This window comes from Geotrypetes seraphini, chromosome 7, assembly GCF_902459505.1.
Source record: "Geotrypetes seraphini chromosome 7, aGeoSer1.1, whole genome shotgun sequence".
NCBI lineage: Eukaryota > Metazoa > Chordata > Amphibia > Gymnophiona > Dermophiidae > Geotrypetes > Geotrypetes seraphini.
The window spans coordinates 13,015,759-13,043,071 of NC_047090.1; the positions used below are offsets into that span (position 1 = coordinate 13,015,759).

Sequence of the window (27,313 nt, forward strand, 5' to 3'; positions counted from 1 at the left end):
ATACTATACTCTCTCTAGACACGACTTTCACTGTAAACCGCTTTGAGCTCCACTGGCTTCCGATAATCGCCAGGGTCCACTATAAATGCGCCTGTTTAACTTTCAAAATCCTATATGGTATCCTCCCTCCCTTTATCCCTCTTTCTTGGAATTCCTCAAACCCTAATACCACCAGATCATCCCACAAATTAAAACTATCCTTCCCCTCGCTAAAAGGCATTTCCCACACAGGAAAGCTAGGGACCTCCCTCCACTTCAAAATCACTGAGCTCTGGAACAACCTTACCTCCCCTCTTCGGAACTTGAGCTCTCTCCAAGTTTTCCGCAAACATCTGAAAACCTGGCTTTTCTCAAAAAATGTAAGTCTCCCTCCAACTTAGGAATCAAGGAAACTCTTATATCTTGCCATCCCAAGTCCTGTAAATTTTCTTCCCACTTCTACCTCTAACCTTCTGTTGTAATTCCTTCCTATTTCTCCTACTGTAAACCGCGTCGAGCTCTATGGGGAGATGATGCGGTATAAAAACCTAAGGATTAGATTAGATTAGATAAAATTATTATTATTAAATCCATCTTAAGTCCACCTTATGGACTTTTCTTTTAGGAAATTATCCAAAACCTTTTTTAAATCCTGCTAAGCTAATTGCTTTCACCACACTTAGGCCCTCTTTTACTAAGCTGCGGTGGCGGTTTCTACCATGGCCCAAGGATTCTATGAGCATTGGAGCAACATTGGAGCATTTAGCACTCCGGGCCATGATAGAAACCTCTATCGCAGCTTAGGAAAAGGAGGGAGGGTTAATGCATTTTATGATTAGCTTTCAACACTCGTAAGCGTCGAAGCTGTTATCGCCGCAGCCGGCACTATAAAAACCATGCTACAGTTTTGTAAAAGGGAGGGGAGGAAAATAGAAATTAAACTTTTTTTCTTTATTTTAGAAATAGATCCCCCACACACATACACACACATAGACACCTTTCACAAAAATATTAAAAAATAGAATAAACATGATTTGTTCATTTACTTATGGTAGCGTTTTATTAACACGGTTATGGCTGATTCTGTTCAATTCATTAAGAGAAATAGTTTAATAATAAAGATAAATATTACGTATATCACACAGGCATCTTCTATACGACACATATTGAAAAACTCCCACAAGTCCAACTGAAACGTGGGCGAATGAGACCCCCTGTGCTTGGTCCTGAGGAGATAACGCATTACGAACACGGAGGAGTCTTCCATGTCCTTGCATGATGTCTACGATCCATCTGTTCCTTTGTGGCACTCCCGTTAACTTATCGATCTGAAGCCAGCTAAGGCCCAAGACATTTTCTAATAAGTAAGTAACCTGTCACCTTTCTGGTCTGCTGTAACCACATATGTTCCTTACTGACAAACCTGCCACCTTCTCCTTTTACTTGAGTGTTTTTACGTAGGCGTCAACCCAGAGGATGAGAACGTTGAGTTCGCTGATGGCTTTGTACACTCCCTTTTCTCTGAGCTGCAAACAAGAAAAAAGCACAGAGCTTAATCCTGTTTGACATCGCTTAGCTTATTAGCAGCAGGAATAGCGCAAAACAGATCATTATCATGCCAAAACAGATAACGCAACTCGCAGTAAACCTCTGTAAGCTGTAGCATTCATGGAAAATGTTGTAAACTTCTCCAGAGAGCAATGAGCCACTAAAACGTGGCTTGATTCTGCAAAGGAAAAACTTAAAAGGATCAGTACTTTATTTATTTAAAAATTTCTTATGTACCGCAAATCTATGCGGTTTACAACATAGAATAAATATAACATTAAAAACATACTAATCTTCAAGACATACAGTACTCATAAGCCTCCCCTCAAATAAGAAAGTCACCTAAGAAAGAAGAGCCATCCCTGATCACTTTTCTAATAAAATCCCCCCCCCCCCCCCAACCCACCCTGGTCCAATTTAAATTAAAAGCCACACACTTATACACAAAACCTAATAGGGGTCTCTGCATTGGGTAATGCTGGTGTTTTTGCTCCAGGGGTTCTCTCCATAAAAGCCTCAGACTCTTAGCCATAGTCCTGGAACCTACAGTTATAGCTCAGGCTCCCAAACAAGGGAAAAACGATCAAGGAGAGATTCCTAGTAGAAAATTCATTGAGGTAGATTCATGGTAAGTTGCAGGAGGGACGTTATTAGAAAACTGATATGAGGTGGGAGATGGGTTCAAGGAGGTGAGCTTTTATTTCTAAAGGCTTTAGGAGGTGGTGGGTATTTCTTTTTCAGTCATGGTCCTGGTGAGTCAGAAGATATTGGGCCCGACTAGCAGAAGCCAGAGGAATCCAGGTAAGGGCCTATCTGACCGAAAGTCGAGGTAGAGCAGGAGTGTAGGTTAGGCGTTCCATCCAACTCTATAGATAGTCGATGATATTGAGCTGTTATTTGAATAGCTAAGTAATTTAATTTAGGTCAGGTAAAAAGCTGAAAACAGCTACCTGCATAAGAACATAAGAATTGGGGCAGACTGAAGGTCCATCAAGCCCAGTATCTTGTTTCTAACAGTGGCCAGCCCAGGTCCCAAGTACCAGGCAGAAACCCAAAGAGTAGACATCATATCCAAGATGGCTGCTTCAAGTCAGACGCGCTGAGCTGCTCACGTCGGGCTTGCTTACAAATCAAGAATTTCTTCATAATTGAACTCTGGAAAGGGTTTGTGTCCATTTACAATTATGCCCAAGAGAAGAGGACGGAGCGCTGCTGCTGTCTCGCGGCGTCCGGGGGTTCCCTCTCTGGGCAATATCGAGCGGCTTTTGAGGATCTTGATTCCTTGTAATTTACCTGGAGAGTTATGTTTAATTGTTGGGGGTGTAGATATTTTTAGTGTCGATTTTAAGTGGAATATACTATATTAGATTGCAATTAGGTTATTTTTTTTTTTTTTTATAACATGTGCAATGTAGGGCTCCTTTTTACAAAGGTGCGCTAGCGGTTTTAGCGTACGCTAAAATGCCCCGCGGGCTAGCCACTTCCGCCTCCTTTTGAGCAGGCGGTAATTTTTCAGCTGGCGTGCGCTAATCTTCTGTGTGCGCTAAAAAACGCCAGCGCACCTTCGTAAAAGGAGGCTGTAGTGTGTGATGAAATATTAGGAATGTTTTTTTACGGAAACCGCTTTGGTTCAAGCGGTTTAGAAATAAACGACCTAAATAAATCGGATTATTATTACGCCGAACGGATATCAAAACTTGGCGTAAAAACCTTGGGGTCCTTTTACTAAGGCGTGGTAACCGATTTAGCTTTCTCATCACAAAGTATGCAAGCTGTACGACTCTTCGCATCAAGAATAACCCCCAACCCTGTGATCTCTTTTCATACCTTAATTGTAACATCTACCATACAATTTACTGAGATAAAATTAATATGGAGCAGAACTGAGTTCAGCCTTTTGGCGATTGACGTATTGGGGACCCCTGTTCTACAGGGTAGATGTAGTGCTGCCTTTGGTTCCTCTATGTTAGCAGCAGGCTCATCTACCCCGCCCTAGGATGGAGGGGTTGCTTTGGTACATCCCAGTGGTTCAAGACTTTTATGCCTTTTGCACTAGAAGGAAACATTAGGTTCTTACCTTGATAATCTTTCTAGCAGAAAGACATACGAGTCTTGATGGCCCGCCCTGCCAGATGTTTTTCCTTCTGCTGCCAAAAGGTCTGAAGAGTGATGAATATCCAAAAGTTTTCCACAGTATCGAAGGATGAGCCTCCTTGAGAGGAGGAGGGGCCTTTTGGCTGACTCTCTTCCACTTCCCTCCAAAACAGTCCCCGTTACTCATGTGGCCCTTTGGGAAAATTAATTGCCCACCCCTGCTTTAGGGGGTAGTTATCAAGGTGCCTTATTTACTCCTTAACATGTATTATAAAGCCCTAATACTGTAGCACATATTCATTTAAGCTACCGCAAATTGCATAGTAATCAGATGTACAATATGCAAATGCATGCAAAACAGCTCATTATTATGCAAATTCAGTACAAGGCCTTCCTTCGTAATCCCTAATGTCCAGGCTCAAAATAGCATCAGTGACTCTTAAACACTATCACTAGAGGTCAAGCTGCTGTCCTTGTATGGCAATTTGACCACTCCCACTTGGCACCACTGGCACAATTCTGAACCCAGACTCTAATGGAGCAGAAGCTAATGGGGATCACGCCTATCCCAAACCTACTGGACCCAGAGATTAGGGAATGTACCCGTCTACTATAGAATTCAATTTAAAGCTTTAATCCTTGCACATCAATCTTTGCCTGGCTATTTGCACTTTTTTCTAATTCCTTATTCGCCACCAAAAAACTTTGAGATCTATTCAAGATAATACCCTAGGTGGGAGTCTGTTTTGCAGTTCCAAACCTATGGAATCATTTGCCCCAAGATTAGAGGAAAAATTCAAATCTTTTAAAACGATTTTAAAAATAAAATATACATAACAAAAATCTTACCAAGAATATCATCTCAACTCAGTTAATACATTGTAAATATATAAATTCAAAGAAATCAACAATCGGTTATCATCACAATACAAACACGATAAAGTACCTCCCCCCTCCACTCATCCCATTTCCAAATATTGCTAATAAATAGTGTGTTGGTTGTTTTTTGGTTTGTTTGGTTTGTTTGTTTTTTTTAAAGAAGCATTTGGACAATATTCAATCCAATCTGAATTAACCCAAGTTTTTTAAATGATTTTTGGTACTACTGTTTGTATTTGCTTCTTACTGCTGGAATAATAAAAATCATTTAAACATCCAGGCAGCAATCCTGTGAAATCTTAGTATGACATTACTGTTTTATTTAGGAGTGAATGTTAGTCTGTGTGTTTGTTGTTTTGTGTGAGTTAGGCCTATTCTATTTAACAATAGAGTTCTTTTTATTTGGTTTTATTTGATTAAATGAACAAGCGGTTTAACCAAATTAATAAACCATAATGTAGACAGGGAAGAGCCAAAGGGAGTGCAGGGCTCCTATACTTATACCTGGGGACATTTTCTGGAAGGGGTGTTATTGGGAGATTTTTAAGGGGGAGGGAAGTACTTAGGGGAGGGTCTTTGGGGTGGGAAGATGTTTTTCGGTGGGGAAGGGGAAGAGGGTAGCTCTTCACTGCTCAGCATTGGCCCTTTTAAGAAACGGCCCAGGAGCGTCAGGTCACAGCTTGGTGATCTGACCCTCCCAGAACAGATCGATAATCCTGCCTGCAAGGTTATATCTATTGTAAAACGCTTTGGGTGAATCTCCTCGAATCGAATCGAATCTAAGGCTTGGCATCATTGTAAGAAAGCTCGACTCGGTTTACAATAGTTAACAAATAAAAACCATCAAACATAAGACTAAATTTCAGGAAATTAATTTTCAAAGTGTTTAGCAAATAAAGTAGTTTTTAAAGATTTGCACAAAAATTGAAGTGAGCCGGAACTCCTTAAAAGACATGGAAGATCATTCCAAAGTTGAGAAAACTTAAAGATCAGAGATTGACTCTGATTGACTCCTTTAATCCCTTTTTTGGAAGGAAGAGATCATTTAAATTGGTGATTACCTCTTGCAAAAGAAAGTCTGCAAGCGTTCCAAGATAAAGGAAGGAGAGGAGTAAAGATACCATATAGGATTTTAAAAACAACACCAGCACATTTAAATTGAACTCTAAAATAAACCGGGAGCCAATGGAGACTCTGGAGCAACGGAGTCACGGGATCAAATTTACGTTTCCCAAAGATCAGCTTTGCAGCAGTGAATAAATTCCAATAAATACTTGCAAATTGCATTATTGTTATTCTGTGGGAGTCGGTAACCAGCAGGGCTGAATTACCACCAGTAGGTGGCTCCCTCAGTAAATCATACGACACCTTGACAACTAACACCTTTTATGTCTAGTATAAGCACATAAGCATTGCCTCTGCTGAGTCAGACCATAGGTCCATCACGCCCAGCAGTCCACTCCCGCGGTGGCCCCCCAGGTCAATGACTGTAGTGATCTATTACTCTACTACTCTATTACTTTACAGCCTTCTGTACTGTATAGTAACCCTCTAATTGTACCCCTGGATCCCCTTTTCCCTCAGGAACTCGTCCAATCCCCTTTTGAACCCCAAAGTCGTACTCTGCTCTACCACCTCCTCTGGAAGCGCATTCCAGGTGTCCACCACCCTCTGTGTTAAGAAGAACTTCCTAGCATTGGTTCTGAACCTATCTCCCTTCAATTTTTTTGAGTGCCCTCTAGTTTTTGTTGCCCCCGCCAGTCTGAAGAATCTGGCCCTCTCTACCTTCACTATACCCTTCACGATCTTATAAGTTTCTATCATATCCCCTCTAAGTCTCCGCTTTTCCAGGGAAAATAGCCCCAGCTTCTCCAGCCTCTCAGCATGTTTGATCTGGTGAAAACACTTTGGTCCAAACTGAGAAAGCTTTTCTTTTTTTTTTTTCTTTTTTTTTTTTTTAGGATCACAATTACATCAAACATTGACTTTCTCTAATCGAAGGTGGAATGATGACGAGCCTAAATCTTGTTTATCTCTTTCTACGACCCTTAAGTTCATTTAGAGACAGAGACCATACTTACACAGTTTCTCATATTCTCCTTCAAAAATGCAAAACCATCGATCATCTGCTCTGTGCCGGTCACATCTTTAATCCTTCCTAAGACGTCGTTCACATAGAAAGACAGTAGCTGATCTCGAACATGGCAGTCCTTCTAATAGAAGAGAAAAGTGATGGGAAGCCACTTATTTTTCAACTAAAAGCGACACTAGAAACATAGAAAGATGACGGCAGATAAGGGCTACAGCCCATCAAGTCTGCCCACGCTATTTACCCACCCTCTTAAGTCTATTGACCCCCTAAAGTATAATTGTAATTATACTGTCACTCTACTGACCCGCTCATTCAAGTCCATACCCTGGTGACCCTATTCCTTGGCATGACCCTCGTAGGGATCTGCTGGGTCGTTACACTGGGGTCTGGGCTCTTTGCTTTGCAACCTGAGTATTCTTAATTCTTGCTGCAATCAATGTTGAAACCTGTCAGTTGAAAAATCGTTGTTTATTGATTTCTTTGCTTTGTTTTACATCCCATCCTCCCGAATGAGCTTGGAACAAGTTACAAGGTTGAAATACATAATGCATAGAAAAATGGGTTCTGAATTTACACTTTGATCATCTTAGGTTAACCTACATAGAGAGAATACAATTTGATCATCTTCACTTAAAGGTGATTATACAAGACCACATGAAATACAGCATATCATTGTCCAGGACAGGGGTAGGCAATTCCGGTCCTCGAGAGCCGGAGCCAGCTCAGGTTTTCAGTTAATCCACAATGAATATGTACGAGATGGATTTGCATGCACTGCCTCCTTGAGATGCAAATCTATCTCATGCATATTTATTGTGGAGATCCTGAAAACCTGACCTGGCTCCGGCTCTCGAGGACCAGAATTGCCTAGCCCTGGTCTAGAACCACATTCCCAAAAAGCAAGTAGAAAGGTGGACTGCAATTTGAATTTACCAGGAACCTGAAGAAGAAATTTTTGTGAAGAAAGGAAACTTGGGCGGGCTCATAAACTTGGAGGGGTGAGCACAAATGTCCTGGCCCATCAGAGAGAGCTTGGCATATCAAAGGATCTAGAACAGTGGTTCCCAAACCTGTCCTGGGGGACCCCCAGCCAGTCGGGTTGTCAAGATATCCCTAATGAATATGCATGAGAGAGATTTGCATATAATGGAAGTGACAGCTATGCAAATCTCTCTCATGCATATTCATTAGGGATATCTTGAAAACCCGACTGGCTGGGGGTCCCCCAGGACAGGTTTGGGAACCACTGATCTAGAACTAGAATTCTGTACTCGCCAGACAACCCTATTTAAGAGATTTATATCCTGTCTAAAACCTAAGCGGGTTACAAAAATGCAGAACAGCAGCAAAAACACACAAGAACATCACACAAATTGCTTATCCTGTTTCATCTTTGTTTCCCGTTCCTTTCCCGATAATTCCTAACATTCTATTTGCTCTCTTAGCAGCCGCCGCACTTTGAGCTGAGGGTTTCAACGTATCCTCAACGACCCCTAGATCCTTTTCCTCCTTCCTAATCCCACCCGGAGAATTTTTACTTTTTCAGGGTTACACTTCGCCTCATTTGTTGACCTGGAGGAAAAGTCCAAAGTCTGTTATTGAGAAAGACATTGGGGAAACCACTGCTTGCCCTGGATCGGTAGCATGGAGTTGCTACTCTTTTGGCCAGGTACTAGTGACCTGGCTTGGCCACTGTGAGAATGGGCTACTGGGCTTGATGGAGCGCAGGGAAAGGGGTGACATGATTGAGACATTTAAATACGTCACAGGACGTGTCGAGGTAGAAGACGACATCTTCTTTCCCAAAGGACCCTTGGCCACAAGGGGGCACCCGCTCAAACTCAGAGGAGGGAAATTTAATGGTGACACCAGGAAGTACTTCTTCACAGAAAGGGTGGTGGATCATTGGAACAAACTTCCGGTGCAGGTGATTAAGGCCACCAGCGTGCTCGACTTTAAGAATAAATGGGACATCCACGTGGGATCCCTATGAGGGTCGAGCTAAGGAACTAAGTCATCAGCACTCAGACTTAATGGGGTGGGTCAGTAGAGTGGGCAGACTTGATGGGCTGTAGCCCTTTTCTACCGTCATCTTTCTATGTTTCTATGTTTCTAATGCCTCATTCACAGTTGCACAAGTGCTAGGCAGAGTATCTCTCACTAGAAATCACACTAAAACGTTGTCTGCAATGCATACAGACACAGCAAGGACCCCAAGCTATCATTTAAGCTTACCCAAAGAACATAGAAAAAATGGGAGAAAGAAGGGCATCCTGGGGTGCCCCAGTGTACGTAACCCATGGGTCGGACAAACTATGAGTAGCTCGCCAATATGCTTGTAGAGATTTATTCTTCATAAAACCCTCAAACCAGCTTGATTCATGATTAACCCCAAATAAATATATTTAGCCCATCCAGAAAAATAGACTGTGGGGTTTTTAAGGAGATTTTGAGGACCCTTTTATTTGGTAAAGCCTATTTCTGAAGTTATAGATGGTCCTGTCTATATGGTGTCCTTTGACAATATTTTATGAATGTCTGTCTTTAATTTGCCTAGAAGTGGATCAATAGATAGGACATAAATGAATGAATGAAGTTGATGGAGTCAAAAACTGACATTTTCTATCCAAAATGAAGAATCTTTAGCTTCTGTCTTTACCAAGGCCAGCAGATGATTCTGTGGGGTATAAATGTTCCGCACTAATGCCTTTAAAGATGAAGGGAAAGACTTTTAGAACCAATAGGAGGAAAAAAATTTTCACTCAGAGAATAGTTAAGCTCTGGAACGCATTGCCAGAGGTTGTGGTAAGAGTGGCTAGTGTAGCTGGTTTTAAGAAGAGTCTGGACAAGTTCCTGGAGGAAAAATCCATAGTCTGTTATTGAGAAAGACATGGGGGAAACCACTGTTTGCCCTATATCGGTAGCATGGAATGTGGCTACTCTTTGGGATTCCAGAATCTTGTTACTCTTTGGGATTCCAGAATCTTGCTATTCCTTGGGTTTCTGTATGGAATGTTGCTACTCTTTGGGTTTTGGCCAGGTAATAGGGACCTGGATTGGCCACCGTGAGAACGGGCTACTGGGCCTGATGGACCATTTGTCTGACCCAATAAGGCTATGCTTACGCTCTTATTAAAGCGGAGAAATCCAAAGGAAAACCAGAGTCCCAGAAAATGGAGCCTAGAATGTTACAAAAGGGTGGTTGAAAATCTCAGAAACCAACTTGGGCAAATAGAATAAAATTCCTCAGCCAAGACTTATAAGTTCCGCATTTGCATCACTGATTCTTAGAACCTCCCCCAACCATTATGGAACACTCTAAAATTTTAACTACAGTGGTACCTTGGTTTGCGAGCATAATTTGTTCCAGAAGCATGCTCGTAATCCAAAGTGCTCGTATATCAAAGCGAATTTCCCCGTAGGAAATAATGGAAACTCGGACGCTTCGTTCCACATCCCCAAAAACTTTAACAGAAAATACAGCACTGTATGTCCTTGTATTGCAAGATCTCGCTTGTTTCGAACAGTCACTTGGGCGTGATGCTTTTATTACGTTCAGCCGCACTGAGCGTGAAATGTGCGTATGTTGTGCGTGCTTGAACTTCGGGCGCATGTATTGCGTTCAGCCGCAATCAGTGATGCGATGTGCGTATTTGACGTGACACACATATATGTGCTCGTACTGCAAGACAATGCTCGCTTATCGAGTTAAAATTTAAGAAAATGTTTTGCTCGTTATCCAAGGTTTGACTGTATATGCTTCCTTATTTTAAAATTGCTGGCTCCTTGAGGATAGCGTAGCTGGTTTTAAGAAAGGTTTGGACAAGTTCCTGGAGAAAAAGTCCATAGTCTGTTATTGAGAAAGACATGGGGGAAGCCACTGCTTGCCCTGGATCCGGAATCTTGCTATTCCTTGGGTTTCTGTATGGAATGTTGCTACTCTTTGGGATTCTAGAATCTTCTTACTCTTTGGGATTCCAGAATCTTGCTATTCCTTGGGTTTCTGTATGGAATGTTGCTACTCTTTGGGATTCTAGAATCTTCTTACTCTTTGGGATTCCAGAATCTTGCTATTCCTTGGGTTTCTGTATGGAATGTTGCTACTCTTTGGGATTCTAGAATCTTCTTACTCTTTGGGATTCCAGAATCTTGCTATTCCTTGGGTTTCTGTATGGAATGTTGCTACTCTTTGGGATTCTAGAATCTTCTTACTCTTTGGGATTCCAGAATCTTGCTATTCCTTGGGTTTCTGTATGGAATGTTGCTACTCTTTGGGATTCTAGAATCTTCTTACTCTTTGGGATTCCAGAATCTTGCTATTCCTTGGGTTTCTGTATGGAATGTTGCTACTCCTTGGGTTTTGACCAGGTACTAATGACCTGGATTGACCACCATGAGAATGATCTACTGGGCTTGATGGACCATTGGTCTGACCCAGTAAGGCTATTCTTATGTTCTTACTTTTTTTTTTTTTTTTCAAAATCTTCACCCAGCAAACAAATATAATAACTTATCTAGCCACTGAGCACCCAGTCCTAATCGGGAGCAACGCAGCTAGAAATGCAGCGTTGTTATTGAACCCTTGAGAGGCTGAACAAGGTGAAACAGGTCCCGTCAGGCTATGGACTTGTCATTTTTCTAATTTAAGTTATATTTGTTTGCCGAGTGAAGGATAAGCTATTAAGATTTAAAAAAAAAGAAACCAGCAATTTTAAAAGAAGGAAGCATTAGAAAAGAAGGAATAAAGAATATAGGGGGAGGGTCTTTTTCTAAGACGCGCTCGCCAATTTAGCAAATGGTAATATTTAGCGCGATCTAAATCGGCTAACTCACCTTAGTAAAAGACCCCCATAGTTAAAATTTTAGAGTGTTCCGTAATGGTTGAGGGGGAGGTTTTGGGAATCAGTGATGCAATTGTGGAACTTACAAGTCTTGGCTGCCGAATTTTATTCTCTTTGCCCAAGCCGGTATAAATGTTCTGCTCAGGACTTCCAAAGCTAAACTGCATTAGATTTATTCCCCTCAGTCCACTGTCTGTGGCAGCTAAACCCAAGAGAAACTCCTTAGTCCCTGCCTCAAAGGACGAGCCTAAGAGAGGCGAATGGGAAGATCTCTAGACTCAAACTTCTGGCACAGATGTGTTGATAAAAAAAACGTCAAGACTTACCATAAACTGCTTTCTTAGCTTCTTGCTCAACAAGTTTTTGGTTGTGATATTGTCTTTCTGTAAAATGCAACAAAACTCATAAACTAGAGTTCTAAGGTCCATTCCCTTCGTTGGTCTTTACTTACTTGAATGGACGCTTTGAAGGCTGTGCTCCTGTTCAACAAATATTCAGTGGCTTGGGACATTGTCTCTTTGCGACACCGATTGTTTGCTAGCGCTGGGGGAACTTTGGTCCCCCCCAATAAGAATGACCGAAAACAGGCCATATATGAAAACAGAATTCATTAACATCCTCTCTACCTACCCTACAACTGCCTGAGTGAAACGTAGAAATGGGCTAGAAGTCAACCGGTAACCTAGTTCTTCTTAACCCTCAGCCATTCTCTGCACTGAGATTTTAGTCTTAGATTAATTTACAGTTCATCAACCTACAGACCATGTTTTATTCATTTTTTATTTTTTTTTACCACAATTTTTTTAAAAAATCCCTCACCTCATCATATGTGACGTTGTGTAAAAGGCAACTCCAAGCTTACCGGTAATAAAGAGCAGTAGGTTTCCAAGAACTGAGAGTTTATTTACCACATCAAATTTTTTTTTTTAATGTGGTTACCTGGTTAAAGAGAGAGTAATCATTGACAACTCTATTAGCTACTTGTATAATAAAACCCTTGAGTTGAACTTTTCAATGACCTCCTAATAAGAACATAAGAAGTTGCCTCCGCTGGGTCAGACCAGAGGTCCATCACGCCCAGCAGTCCGCTCCCGCGGCGGCCCATCAGGTCCATGACCTGTAAGTGATCCTTTGTCTAAAACCCTTTAATCCCCATTTTTCTTTTATCTATACCCTTTCATGATCCTATCTCTACCTCTATCTATATCCCTCAATCCCCGCATCCATCAGGAATTTATCCAATCCTTCTTTGAAACCCCGTAATGTACTCTGTCCTATCACAACCTCCGGAAGCGCATTCCAGGTGTCCACCACCCTCTGAGTGAAAAAAAAGTTCCTAGCATTGGTTCTAAACCTGTCCCCTTTCAATTTCTCCGAGTGCCCCCTTGTTCTTGTGGTTCCCGATAGGTTGAAGAATCTGTCCCTCTCCACCTTCTCTATGCCCTTTATGATCTTGTAAGTCTCTGTCATGTCTCCTCTGAGTCTCCGCTTTTCCAGGGAGAAAAGCCCCAGCCTTTCTAATATCATCTCTTGAACACTACGACTAAGACACATATTCGTTTGTACTTCCATATCAACGTCGGCAACAACTGTCTCCGGATAAAAACATTCGACAGGTATTTTAATCCTCTTCTCGTATTCACACTGCAATAACATGCCGCTGTTATCATGAGGCTCAAAAACCAGCACATCCTCATGAACAAGGAAACTATTACTTTGTATGGAATTGTGCTCCACTCCCAGATTCTATATTCGGTGCCCAAAAGTAGGTGCCCTTTCTTCCTCTGTAATATTACCAAAATCCAACCCTTCCCGCCTGAGCGCACTACCAAAGCCCTTATCCACGCCAACATCACCTCACTGCAACTCGCTACTCTCAGGTCTCCTGCTTGATAATCTTTCTCCCCTTCAATTAGTCCAGAATTTGGCTGCACGACTTGTATTCTGTGAGAGCCCACTATAGTCACGTTGCCCCTTTCCTAGAATCACTTCATTGGCTTCCCATCTGTTTCCGAATACAATTCAAACTCCTCTTACTAACCTACCAATAAGTTCGCTCTTTATTTCTCTTCACTTATCTGCTCTAAAGGGCTTCTAGTGTGAGACAGCGTGGTAAATGTATATGCTGGGAGGAGAGAAGCTGATATGCACGGACGGGGAGAGGGTCTTTGGGATGATGGTGTCAGAAGATCTAAAGGCGAAAAAACAGTGTGACAAGGCAGTGGCTACTACCAGAAGGATGCTGGGCTGTATAAAGAGAGGCATAGCCAGTAGAAGGAAGAAGGTGTTGATGCCCCTATACAGGTCGTTGGTGAGGCCGCACTTGGAGTAATGTGTTCAGTTTTGGAGACCGTATCTGGTGAAGGACGTAAGAAGACTTGAAGCAGCCCAGAGGAGGATGACGAAAATGATAGGAGGCTTGCGCCAGAAGACGTATGAGGAGAGACTGGAAGCCCTGATTATGTATACCCTAAAGGAAAGAAGAGACAGGGGAGATATGATTCAGACGTTCAAATGCTTGAAGGGTATTAACGTAGAACAAAATCTTTCCCAGAGAAAGGAAAATGGTAAAATTAGAGGACATAATTTGAGGTTGAGGGGTGGTAGATTCAAGAGCAATGTTAGAAAATTGGGATGAACACAGAGGATCTAGAATCAGAAAAGAATAGTAAATATTGAACTAAGGCCAGTACTGGGTAGACTTGCATGGTCTGTGTCTGTATATGGCCGTTGGGGGAGGATGGGCTGGAGAGGGCTTCAATGGTTGGGAGGGTGTAGATGGGCTGGAGTAGGTTTTAACAGAGATTTCAGCAGTTGGAACCCAAGCACAGTATCGGGTAGAGCTTTGGATTCTTGCCCAGAAATAGCTAAGAAGAAAAAATTTAAATTGAATTAGGTTGGGCCGACATCGGTCCATGGACCGGCGGTTGAAGAACACGAGGCTAAGTCATGGGTCAGACCCCGCCCATCTCTACCCAATCTCCATCCCAGACCCCGCCCCCCCATAATAGTACTAATTGCACCTTGCACGTCCTGTGCCTCACCTGGAAGCCTTCTCTCTGACGTTGCAACGTCAGAGAGAAGGCTTACGGTTCAGGCGCAGGATGCCTGTAGGAGCCACTGCCCGTGGCTTTGTGCACTGAATCAGTTAGGAAGAGGGAGCTGGCTCAAAGATAACGCCGCATCGATCGCACCGTGGACCGGTGGTTGAAGAACACTGTTTTGGACCTGATGCACATGCTGGCCCTGTGGACCGGCAGGAAATTTCTGTGGACCGGCACTGGTCCGTAGACCGGTGGTTGAAGAGCACTGATCTAGACTGACTGTAGGGCTTCAGCAACTTTAAAAAAGCATCATCGGAACCCTCTTCGTCCAAAGCGCCTACCTAAAAGTAGGCATGGTTAGAGCATGAATATGTTTTTGAGCTGGGCAACTTTTTGGAATGAAATACCATTGTATGCCTAACGTAGGCACACGTGTTTAGGCCAAGAAAACGTTGGAATATATATCATGCACCTGTAGTTAGGATGCCCAGTGATGCCGAACACCACTTAGGTGGTGCCAAACTTTTTATAAAATCGCGCTTAGCAAACAATAGTCGGTGACAATTGTTTTAGGTGACCTATACAGAATCATGGCCTAGGCTACTAGAATATATTGGTTTTCTTTTAAAAGATGTCATGCCTACAATACCAGATTAAACATGCAAGATAGTACAACAAGCCAAGGGGCGCTAGTTTTTACATCGAACGATTGCATGGCAGGCATCCAGGCAGGATTCCAAGTTGCGTATCTTGTTTGCTAGCTCTTTGTAAGATTTGGGGGAAATTAATGATTAAGTCACACATTTTGTAATTCGCTGATTTGTACAGTCTCTTGCTTATGTAAACTGCATTGATCTGGCAGGTTTTGCGGTTTGTAAATGTACTGTAATGTAATGCAATGTAGTTCTTGGTTGGTTAGACAACTGCGATGCCTTTTTCAAGGCATTCGTCAACAGAACATTCAGTGTTCGCAAATGATTCAGAATACAGGTATAAAACTGGTTCTGGGAGCCAATGGCGTCCCTCCATCACTCCCCCCTCCCCCACTCCTTCCTCGATCTCAATTGCCGCACACAACCCTTCCCTTATACTTCTAGTTGAAGTTATTACTCGCGGCAGTCAATGTGCTTCTCGCGACCCCTCTGACATCACTTCCTGTGTGCAGGAGAGCTGACGGGATCATGCACAGCACATTGACCACCGTAAACAACTTCAACTAGAGGTATGGGGGAAGGGAGGGGGCGGAAAGGAAGAGGGGGGCAAGCCCCTAGGGAGGACTGCCCCCTTCCCCCTTTACTACCCCACTATGGGAGCAAGGTGATTTAATCATGGGACTCCTCTTTTGAAGCAAGAAGCCTGATTGCTGGTTATCATATAGTATTTAAGATCCTTACATAAAATTGATTGTACTGGAGAACTTTTATTTCTTTCTCAATATCCCCCCCATTCTTTTTATAAAGCCGCATTAGTGTTTTTTTTGGGGGGGGGGTTATCACCAGCCACAGCGGTACACGTTTTGATGCTCATATGAGCATCGGAGCTTTTATTTCTGCGACCAGCAATAAAAAAATGCTAACGGGGGCTTCATAAAAAAGGGGGGTAGAGATATAATTTCATTTATGATGACTCATCATTTCATATATGCTGACTCATGCTCATAGATCTATTGATCTCCTCTCTCCGGATTTATGCATGCAGATGCAATCAGGCGGGTGATTTTTCTCAGTTGCAGCCCTGACACTTTAGAATGATTTGCCAAATTTTCTGTGATTGGAGATGTCATTCCAGAGATTTAAAGCAGGCACGAAGAGCGACCCATTTGCAAAAGTTTTTTCTTCTACTTAATTTATCTCCTAGTAGAGGATGGAGCCTAAGATACAGTGGCACAGTGAGATTATTACTCATTTAAAAAAATCTTTTTTGGAATATGAATATTGTATTTTTTTGTTTCTGTTCTTTTATTAAGAGATTTCTATACACCATTTGGTTACCATATAGGCGGTATATGAAACAGTAATAAACTTGGAAAGTTGGAATAGCATGATAATACTTCTGCGTGACAACTTTCTTTTAAACTGAAAATTGATCCCAGGATATGTTATTTATTTATTTAGAAATTTCTCATATGTACTGCAAATCTATAAATCTAAGTGGTTTACAACATACATACATAGAACAGATGTAACATTAAAACGTACTACTTTTCAAGGCATACATAGAGAGAACAAGAGGGCACTCTCTAAAGTTAAAAGGGGATAGATTCCGTACAAACGTAAGGAAGTTCTTCTTCACCCAGAGAGTGGTGGAAAACTGGAACGCTCTTCCAGAGGCTGTTATAGGGGAAACACCCTCCAAGGACTCAAGACAAAGTTGGACAAGTTCCTGCTAAACCAGAATGTACGCAGGTAAGACTAGTCTCAGTTAGGGCACTGGTGTTTGACCTAAGGCCGCCGCGGGAGCGGACTGCTGGGCACGATGGATCACTGGTCTGACCCAGCTGCACGCTAGCAATTTCTAGCACGGGGAGCTGCGCTGAATGGCCCGTGCTGCTTCCAACGCTCATAGGAACTCATTGAGCGTCGGGAGCAGCGCAGGCCATTCAGTGTGGCTCTCTGCGCTAAAAAACACTAGCGCAGTTTCGTAGAAGAGGGGTATAGCTTGTACAGTTCCCGATATTAATAATGCTTTTGACTTTTGTTAATTAATATGTGCTAATAAATTTGATGCATTAAATGAATCTAAACGTATAAGAATGTAATCATGATGGGCTCAGTATACCTCCACCATGGTCGTATCAAAACGATATTAGGACCACAATTAAAGGGAACCACCATGGCAGCAACTTGTTCGCACACCTTGCTAACCTATAAGTTGTTACTATTGAACAACCAAGCATGCTGGAATTAACCAGATAAACCAAAGTATAAACAATCATTTTTTATTGATAAAATATATATTAATCAGTACAAAAATAAAGTCTGTTGTTTTGGTTCCGAATAAAATTATTTGGAAAAGAAAAAACCAGTAGCATTCTGTTATAATTCCATAATATAAATTTAAAAAATAATGCAGATGACATTTTAAAATAAATAAATTCAAACAATGATAAGTAAACTTTATAATGATCATATTAAATAAATTATGTTAAATATTTTCAATACATAATAAAAAAATATGTTTCCACCGTGTTTCATCTAAAGAAGATTCTGTTCACCAAAGGCCCAGTACAGAAACCCACCTTTGACTGGAAACCAGTTGCTCAAGAGGATCCCGATTTTAACCATTTAGCCCAAAGCAAAAGGAGACATTTGGGCATTAGATGGTAGGTGCTAAAGGCATTCACTGCAAACTTGAAAGGACCCCTTTTATTCCCACCAAAAATGATTCATGAATTATCTGTTTCTTCACATTTTTACCAAAAAGGTGAAAATGGTGAATTTAATCTTCCAATGCCCCATTTTTATCCCCCCTTTTACAAAACTGTAGCACAGTTTTTTAGTGCCAGTTGTGGCGGTAAAAACTCCAACGCTCATAGGAATTCCTTTTAAGAAAGGTTTGGACAAGTTCCTGGAGGAAAAGTCCATAGTCTGTTATTGAGAAAGACATAGGGGAAGCCACTGCATGCCCTGGATCGGTAGCATGGAATGTTGCTACTCTTTGAGATTCCGGAATCATGTTACTCTTTGGGATTCTGGAATCTTGCTATTCCTTGGGACTCTGTATGGAATGTTGCTACTCTTTGGGATTCTAGAATCTTGTTACTCTCTGGGATTCTGGAATCTTGCTATTCTTTGAGATTCTGTATGGAATATTGCTACTCTTTGGGATTCCGGAATGTTGCTATTCCTTGGGATTCTGTATGGAATGTTGCTACGCTTTGGGATTCTAGAATCTTGTTACTCTCTGGGATTCCGGAATCTTCTTATTCTTTGAGATTCTGTATGGAATGTTGCTATTCTTTGGGTTTTGGCCAGGTACTAGTGACCTGGATTGGCCACCATGAGAACGGGCTTGATGGACCATTGGTCTGACCCAGTAAGACTATTTTTATGTTCTTATGTCGGAGCTGTTACCGCCATGGCCGGCGCTAAAAACCATGCTATGGTTTTGTAAAAGGGGGGGGGGGCAGGTTAATTTCCTTTATAATAAAAGGTAAAACTTCCAAAACAGCCAAAGGCCCCTTTTTACAAAGCAGCAAATGCACCGATTCCCATTCGATCCCTACGGGCGTAGGAGCACTTACCGTGCTGGCTCGAGCTATTGGGCGTAGTAAAGAGGCCCAAAGTTCACCGTTTTCCTCCTTTTGAGAGAAATTTGTAACTGGCCATATTGTGAGGCAGAAATGCACCATTTTCAAAGGGAAAGAATCATCATACCTCCCCTTTTCAAATTACCCCTCAGAAAGTATGTGCACACGTTTTCACTTGCTCTGAGGTTTATTCTACACACTTTTGAACAAATTCTATAAAAAGTGTTCATAAATCCAAATCCTGCCCCGAGATGTATAACTGCATCTGACCTCCAGACTGTAAACCTCTAGCAATTTTAGAAAAGCTCATTTTCTGTATTCAAAACATAAAGAAATGCCTTTTAAAATACCTCAAAGTGTTCCAGAATAGGTTAATTTTTCAGAAGATTCTTTACAGAGAGAGACACTTCCTTTGGTAGGCTAAACCGGCTGAGTAAACAGCTTCTGTGCAGAGCCCCTTTGGTGAACAGATCTCTTAAAAGAGCGGAAGGTATTCTCCTTTCACGTGGGCTTACTGGCTTTTTGTCACTGGTGTATTCGTTCCAGCCTGAGGTAGCGAGGTCATGTGTTCTGCTCGGCCCTGTGACGCTTTCCTGGTTGACTCTGCTGGCTTAGTTTGCAGGAGACCTTCCTGGGAGCAGGAGCTCTCCAGGTGCTGAAAGAGCAGATCCAGTTCGCCGACAGCTTTGTTCTTCCAGCTTTCTCCCAGCTATTTAAAAAGAACAACAGGTCGTCGGAATAAGTGGAGTTCTTAATACTACATTTAAACCATTATCAGCAAAAAGTTGGACAGCCTGGGTTTCAAGTAGGGAACAGGGCACTAAACATTTCCTCTTATTTTGTATAGATAACATGGGACAAAAATCCCTCAATGAAGTTGTCTGATTGTCTCATTTATCCCTTAGCCCAGGAGTAGGCAATTCCGGTCCTCTGTGCACCAGGTGAGGCCCTGGCCCAGGCTGGCGTTGATAAAGGGTGCCATAATCCCAGTCCAGTCTAGCTTCAGACTTCTAGAGCAGTGGTTCCCAACCCTGTCCTGGAGGACCACCAGGCCAATCGGGTTTTCAGGATAGCCCTAATGAATATGCATGGAGCAGATTTGCATGCCTGTCACTTCCATTATATGCAAATCTTTCTTATGCATATTCATTAGGGCTAGCCTGAAAACCTGATTGTCCTGGTGGTCCTCCAGGACAGGGTTGGGAACCACTGTTCTAGAGGGACAGATGCGGGACTGGGATTTTGGCTTTATCATTAGTGCCCTGGGCCAGGGTCTCACCTCATCCAGAAGGAGGGGGAGACTTGCGAGAGAGGGAGAGATACCAGATCAAAGGTGAGAGGGGGGAGGAGAGAGATACCAGATTACGGGAGTGGGGGGGCACAGCAATGCAAAAGTTGGCTCAAAGTGCCAAAGTCCCTTAAACTGGCCCTGACTGGGGAGGATTTTCTGCCTAATTTCCAAAGACAAAGGCAATTGTAGACTACCTTTGAAAACTGTGGGCAGGCTTTTGCTATCTGCAAGTGTGGCTTGCCGGCTCTCGCTTGCGGAAATGCCTCCTTTTCATTACGACTACAAGCACATTCTGCAGTATCTTGCACACGGTTCAGCGAGTCAAACGTGTTCAAAATGCATAGAATGACTTTCAAAAATTGCACCGGCGGGAGTCAAGCATCCCGAATCCATGTGTGTATTTCTGAGATCCTGATGTGGGCAGGGCAGGGTAATGTTTGGGCAGAGCTGTGAGGTACACACTGGCCTGGGTTCTCTATACATTGCCGATATCGGTGGCCGCTGATCGTGTGTCGATCCCACAAGAGCGCCATATAGAGAATTACGCCTTTGGGAAAGATACACACCAGGAACGTAGGGCCAGGGTTTTCCAGCACCTGTCTTTGTCGTGAATCGTACCTATGTAGGTACTTTGGGCTGCCTAATGCCACTTCCGGCGCGAACCACGCCCACAGTGGCATTAGGTAGTCTAAAGCACCTATGAAGACATGATTCTGGCGCCAGTGGGTAGCTTGAAATGTTGTTTAAATGGAATTTGTTACTGAGCTTGGGAGCCTCCCAGCACCTAAAAATCAGTGCCATTTAGAGAATCTGAGTTACACTTTCTAAAATTCACGTGTACCTTCACGGGAGGGGTACCTAATGGTTCGTGCAGCGGGCTGAAAACCTGGGGACCTAAGTTCAGTTTGGGCATTGGAGGGCAGCATTTCATGCTCTTGTGATTATGGAAGCCAGGGCGGCCTCCCCATCTTATAAAAAACAGAGTAAATTTTGGATGACCTGGGAACTAGAGAATGACACGGGGACAGATTTTTCCCTGTCCCCGCGGGAACTCATTTTCCTGTCCCATCCCCGTGAGTTCTTTTCCTGTCCCTGCCCCATTCCTGCAAGCTCCGTCCTCATCTGCACAAGCTTCAAACACGTTAGAATCATAAGTGTTTGAGGCTTGTGTGGTTAAGGCAGAGCTTACAGGAATGGGGCCTTTGGAACGATCTCACTATCCCGCTGCGGAACCTGAGCTCCCTCCAACTATTCCGAAAACAACTGAAAGCCTGGCTTTTCTCTAACATTTAACATCTCTTCTCCTGTTTACATCCCCTCTATTCATATGCTCTTGTAAATCTTTCTCCTCTCTCTTCCTATATTTTTAAGCTTTGTAAACCGTGTCGAGCTCCACTTCCGTGGAGATGATGCGGTATATAAACTTAAGGCTTAGTTTAGTTTAGTTTAGTTTAATGGGGCAGGGATAGGGACAGTGACAAAACTCACAGGGACGGAATGGGGAAATTGAGTTCCTGCGAGGACAGGGACAAATTTGTCCCCGTGTCATTCTCTACTGGGAACCTTATATACAGCAATTATCAGTCAGAGCAGGCAGTTTTGTAGTGAACTCATTACATTTGTAATCAGAAAGTGAAGCACTATTTATTAGTAATGTTTGGGAATGGGGTGGGTAGAGGGGGGAAGTGGGGGACGGGAAGTGGGGAGGGAGTTTTGGGAGGTACTTTGTGGTGATAATTGATTGTTGATTTCTTTGAATTTATATATCTACAATGTATTAACTGAGTTGAGATGATATTCTTGGTAAGATTTTTGTTATGTATCTTTTATTCTTAAAACTCAATAAAAAAATTATTGAACATACAAAGTCGCTGCTTCAGAGGGTCCTAATAACATGTGGGATGCAGCATTTCAAAGTCACTAACACATTTCATGATATGAAATCGCACACTGATTTTGCTAACAGATATCCTTCCTTGCCCAGGAAAGGCGTCCCCTCCCCCTCCCTAGCCCAGCCCTGAAAGGGTTAAACTCCCCGTTACCTCTCCCGTTTTGTTTCTCAGCTTCTCAAAGTTGTTCTCGATTTCTTGCTTTTGCTCCGTATGTTTCTGCAATAGAAACGCAGCCAGTCAAGCAGGTTTGCACGAAAAGCATGTGGGTTTTTACACCTTGCTCTTATCAATTTTGATTTCAAAGGCGAGGGGCTTCCACATCTGGATCTGAGGTTTCCTATCACCCTGCGTGGTGACAGATACCAATGCCCGAGTGTCAAGTGTAAAACCCTGCTTCCTACAGTGTAAACAGGACCTGGGCTAAGTCAGTGGCTCTCAGGACTTACGCAAGCTTCCAGCTCTTTCTGTATTTCTCTCAGGAAGAGGGTGACATCCCGGATGTGCAGATACTGGCTCTTGGATTCAGACGGATGCTGGCTCTTGAATTCAGGCAGAAACACCTCTTCCAGTGTAAAATTCAGAACTTTCTTCATTAGGTAGCAGCGATTCTTAGCCTGCCAAAGATGGGAAAGGAGGAATTTGTGGTCGTATTTATGAGGCAATCAGATTATGTTTATGTACTAATAATTTATATATGTTTTATTTTCTAACCCACCTTGTTATTTTTAAATTTAAAAAATGCTTAAATAAAACCAAAAACAACAAATGTGAGTATATGTACGCAGGTAATAGTGTTACATAATAACATAGTAACATAGTAGATGACGGCAGATAAAGACCCGAATGGTCCATCCAGTCTGCCCAACCTGTTTCAATTTCAATTTATTTTTTATTTTTTTTTAATATTTTCTTCTTAGCTATTTCTGGGCAAGAATCCAAAGCTTTACCCATTACTGTGCTTGGGTTCCAACTGCCGAAATCTCTGTTAAGACTTACTCCAGCCCATCTACACCCTCCCAGCCATTGAAGCCCTCCCCTGCCCATCCTCCACCAAACGGCCATATACAGACACAGACCGTGCTAGTCTGCCCAGTACTGGCCTTAGTTCAATTATTATATTCAATGTATATACATACACACATGTAGATATGTGGATTTATATAGCCCCACACACAAAAAAAAGTCATTTTCTAAAAGACTTGATGCCAGTCCTCAAAGTTCATTTACAGGATGGTCACAATGAACAGAGTCAGGTTTGTTTCCATCCTGGAAGTGTAAGTTTCAAGTTTCTTTAAACTTTGTTATCCCGCCTTTTCAAACGTTCAAAATACCGAAGGGAATAGACTTAGTAGAGAAAGACAGACTGTTCACCCTCTCCAAGGTAGGGAGAAGGAGAGGGCACTCTCTAAAGTAGAAAGGGGATAGATTCCGTACAAACGTAAGGAAGTTCTTCACCCAGAAAAGGCTGTTATAGGGGAAAACACCCTCCAGGGATTCAAGGCAAAGTTAGGCAAGTTCCTGCTGAACCGGAACGTACGCAGGTGAGGCTGGACTCATTTAGAGCACTGGTCTTTGACCTGGGGGCCGCCGCGTGAGCGGACTGCTAGGTGTGATGGACCACTGGTCTGACCCAGCAGCGGCAATTCTTAGGTTCAAAATTTCAAGTCGGCTTACATTCATGATACATTTGAGTAGGGTAAAAACAATTAAGACAAAATGACATCAAATATTAAAATAACATCAAAGTTTTAAAACAAAAAACTACAAAACTTTAAAACAGACAAATATATTGGCACAAAAAGGAAGGGGAAAAACGACAATATTTTTGAAAGGAAAGAACCAGACTGCATTTTTTTCCTGAGCAGAAAGGCTGGTCAGAAGAAAATTCTACTATTTGGCTCCCTGGTAGAGCTGCTGCCTCTGCACCCAGAGGTCATGAGATTGACTCCCACTGCTGCGCCTTGTGACCCTGGGCAAGTCACTTAATCCCCCAGTGCCCACTGCTGTGAATGTCAGATTTGAAATGCCAATCTAATCTAATCTAATCTAAACCATTCGTTTATATACCGCATCATCTCCATGAGAATGGAGCTCGACACGGTTTACAAGAACTTAAAATAGTGGGTAGAGAAGAAGAAAAAGGATTACATGAACTTATGTGTAGAAGGGGGGAGAGAAAGGGGGGAAGGATAGAGCTACAATTTGCTGAAAAGCCAGGTTTTCAGTTGTTTGCGGAATAACTGAAGGGAGCTCAGGTTCCGCAGCGGGGTGGTGAGGTCGTTCCAAAGACCTGTGATTTTGAAGAGAAGGGATTTTCCCAGTTTGCCTGAATAGTGGATGCCGCGTGGAGAGGGGAAGGCTAATTTAAGCCTTTGGGCAGTTCTGGAGGAGTCGGGACTGGAGGAGTTGAAAGACAGTGGGATAAGAGGAGGCAGGATGCCGTGAATGATCTTGAAAGCCAGGCAGGAACATTTGAAATGGATTCTGGAGATTATTGGGAGCCAATGAAGTTTGGCAAGAAGTGGGGAGGCATGGTCAGACTTGCGTTTTGAGAAGATCAGTTTGGCTAAAAAGCAGCATACAATTCCCCATTCCCTTTCATCAAGCCCAGTATCCTGTTTCCAACTGTGGCCGTCCCAAGTACCTGTTAGAACCCCAAAGAGTAGCAACATTCCTGAGCTGAGATTGTGATGTCATAATACCTCATTCCACCAATGCCTAAAAGCTAACCTCCTCCGTGATGTCACAATGGCTCGATTGTCCTATACTTGGTGAACATAAGAATTGATGTACTGGGACACACTGGCTAGGCTTCTGCCTCAGCACCCAGAGGTCATGAGATCAACTCCCCCTGCCGCTCCTTGTGACCCTGGGCAAGTCACTTAATCCCCTAGTACCCACTGCTATGAATGTCAGCTTTGAAATGCCAAAGGCAGTATACAATTCCCTTTGGACAGTGCATAACTCGACCCATTTGCAGCCTTGAGGACTGATGTTCTCCAGATCTCTCTCTCCTTCATTTTAAGAATGTTAACTTCTATGACAGGGGTGTCAAAGTCCCTCCTAGAAGGCCGCAGTCCAGTCAGGTTTTCAGGATTTCCCCAATGAATATGCATGAGATCTATTTGCATGCGCTGCTTTCAATGCATATTCGTTGGGGAAATCCTGAAAACCCGACTGGATTGCGGCCCTCGAGGAGGGACTTTGATACCCCTGTTCTATGATGTAACTTGATTGCAGCCTTTAAAATGCCTGCTGTTATATATCCAAACAAGAGAGCTGTGATGGTTTCCAAAGGTCACACCCGGTGTCCATCGTCATCTCTGGATACATTTTATACTGGTTTAGACAACTATGTAACATCCTTTTTGCATTTAACAATACACATCCTGCAGTGTGTGAAAAGGACCTTTAAAGGAACGAGCCCCAACCACACTTCCTTTTTCTAATGGCATGCAAACAAAACTGACAACCGTTAGCCCTCAAATTCGCGGGGTTTCCTTTGCTTTACCGAAACATGTTGTGAAGTCTGTATACAGTGCAAAGCATATACTGGATCCTCACTGGGAAGCTTCTTACCTTCACATGCAGGAACAGCTGGCTTCCGATCAACCTGTTCACTGTGTCCTTGTCAGAGCTCTTCGCCTGTGAGAAGGGAAAAGAGAGAGTCAAGGGGGTGAAAGTGAGAATGGAGAAGGATCGGAGATCACGGACAGAGCAGAGGTTTGCCAGTCCCCTAGGACTGTGTTAAAAATTGGGAAATATAAATCCATGCTTGGCATGGCCCAAGCCCAGGACTGACTCATCATGGGTGAGTGTGTGGTTCAGTGGTTAAAGCTCTGAGGTTGTGGGTTCAAACCAACGCTGCTCCTTGTGACCCTGGGCAAATCACTTAATCCCCCCATCGCCCCAGGTACATTAGATAGATTGGGAGCCCACCAGGACAGACTGGGAGAAATGCTTGAGTACCTGAATAAATTCATGTAAACCGTTCTGAGCTCCCCTGGGAGAACAGTATAGAAAATTGAATAAATAAATAGAGTGAAGAGCTTCAATCTCTGGTAACCAGAGCTGGTATTGTGACATCATAATGCCTCATTCCACCAATAAGAGCCAACCTCATCAGTGATGTCACAATGGCTTGACTGTCCTTTACTTGGCTCCCTTCTAATACATTTGGATTCTAGAGTGGTGCAGTGGTTAAAGCTACAGCCTCAGCACCCTAAGGTTGTGGGTTCGAATCCCACTCTGCTCTTTGTGACCCTGAGCAAGTCACTTAATCCCCCCCCCCCCAAATTGCCCCAGGTACATTAGATAGATTGTGAGCCCACCAGGAGAGACAGGAAAAAATGCTTGAGTACCTGAATATAAATCATGTAAACCACTTAGCTCCCTGGGGAGAGTGGTATAGAAAATTGAAACAGAGGCGTCTGTCCAGCTACCAGAGCACACTCTCAGCCTCTATTACCTTCTCAGCGAGTTCATTGATGCGCTTCCTCATGTAGGGATGGTGAAAGTAGCCTTTTCTGAGGCTGCACGATGAGTGGCGGCCTGCGGTAGCACGGTCTTTCTTTAGAGGTACTGGATTGACTTGGAGGAAAGGGAGACAGCAGGAGACCAAGATCCATGATAGCGGGACGCCCATAGCTCAAAACCCACTTCACCCTTCAGCAGACGCCCTACACAGAGAAAGAGAACGCACGAGAGACACAAGAGTTCATCTGTCAGTGTCACGAGCTTAGCAAGAGGAGAAAAAAAAGATTTCAAGTAAGGCATATTAAGAAATGTCACCTTTCCAGGGAGGTATATGCAAGGGTGCACAGCTGCGTCTTCTTTTATAGAGATGATCAGCCTCATTTCTCCCTAGTCGATACAGGTTGAAGAGTGACATCAGAGGCTTCTTATCTTTCCAGTCTGTCTTTCTGAGAAACTTTGGCCGTCACTGGGAACCCACAAGATACTGTCTCAGGCAGGCTTGAGTTTCTTGAAAGGAACTCCCGTGGCTTTTGCGTTTTGTCTGGCTTTCTTAACATGGGAAGCTTCCATGTGGTGGTCAGTGAATGAAACGACTTGTATAATAAAGCAAAATATTTTCTTAGAAGTGAAGTGATACAGCACATATCAGAAAGACAGATTCTTTCCTCTTTCCCCCCCCCCCCCCCCCAAGGCAGTTTTAATCCTGCTTTTTGGGTTTACAGCTCAACTGGTGGCACAGGTGCAATGAGCTTTCCCTGACAACTGTTCTTATATTTTCTATTTCCTGTCAACTTACTTTAATTTGGTCATCATGGTGACAGGCTTTGGCTGGAGGACACACACCAGAGCAATCATAAGTCCTATATCTAGCCACTAGGTGTCACCATTGCTAATGACTGTTACGACCACTCCTCCAAGAGCTATGAAT

The 27,313-nt window shown here is 43.0% G+C and overlaps 2 protein-coding genes across 2 annotated transcripts in view; both read right to left on the bottom strand.

The window, feature by feature from the left end:
* IL26 (interleukin 26) overlaps window positions 1-11,944 on the bottom strand; it is a 56,320-nt gene extending 44,376 nt beyond the window's left edge. The window contains exons 1-4 of the mRNA XM_033951765.1: window positions 11,885-11,944; window positions 11,760-11,816; window positions 6,582-6,713; window positions 1,437-1,505 (exon numbers count right to left, since the gene is read on the bottom strand). Coding sequence (XP_033807656.1) covers window positions 1,437-1,505; window positions 6,582-6,713; window positions 11,760-11,816; window positions 11,885-11,944 — 318 coding nt within the window. The remainder of the gene's footprint in view (window positions 1-1,436; window positions 1,506-6,581; window positions 6,714-11,759; window positions 11,817-11,884) is intronic.
* IL22 (interleukin 22) lies at window positions 1,415-26,825 on the bottom strand. The gene is made up of 8 exons (XM_033951081.1): window positions 26,701-26,825; window positions 26,378-26,588; window positions 25,489-25,554; window positions 22,356-22,523; window positions 22,060-22,125; window positions 19,077-19,435; window positions 6,582-6,713; window positions 1,415-1,505 (listed from the first exon to the last, which is right to left on the bottom strand). Exons 2-6 carry the CDS (start codon window positions 26,552-26,554, stop codon window positions 19,238-19,240), a joined length of 675 nt encoding a protein of 224 aa, XP_033806972.1. The 5' UTR covers window positions 26,555-26,588; window positions 26,701-26,825; the 3' UTR covers window positions 1,415-1,505; window positions 6,582-6,713; window positions 19,077-19,237.
* Window positions 26,826-27,313: the final 488 nt, after the last annotated feature.

Excerpts from the sequence above, each read along its gene's own strand:
- IL22 (XM_033951081.1), bottom strand. The coding sequence starts at position 26,554 with ATGGGCGTCCCGCTATCATGGATCTTGGTCTCCTGCTGTCTCCCTTTC. Across the intron at positions 22,524-25,488 it reads AGCTGTTCCTGCATGTGAAG|GCTAAGAATCGCTGCTACCT; the intron begins GTAAGAAGCTTC and ends CATCTTTGGCAG. Across the intron at positions 22,126-22,355 it reads AGAAAGAGCTGGAAGCTTGC|AAACATACGGAGCAAAAGCA; the intron begins GTAAGTCCTGAG and ends TTTCTATTGCAG.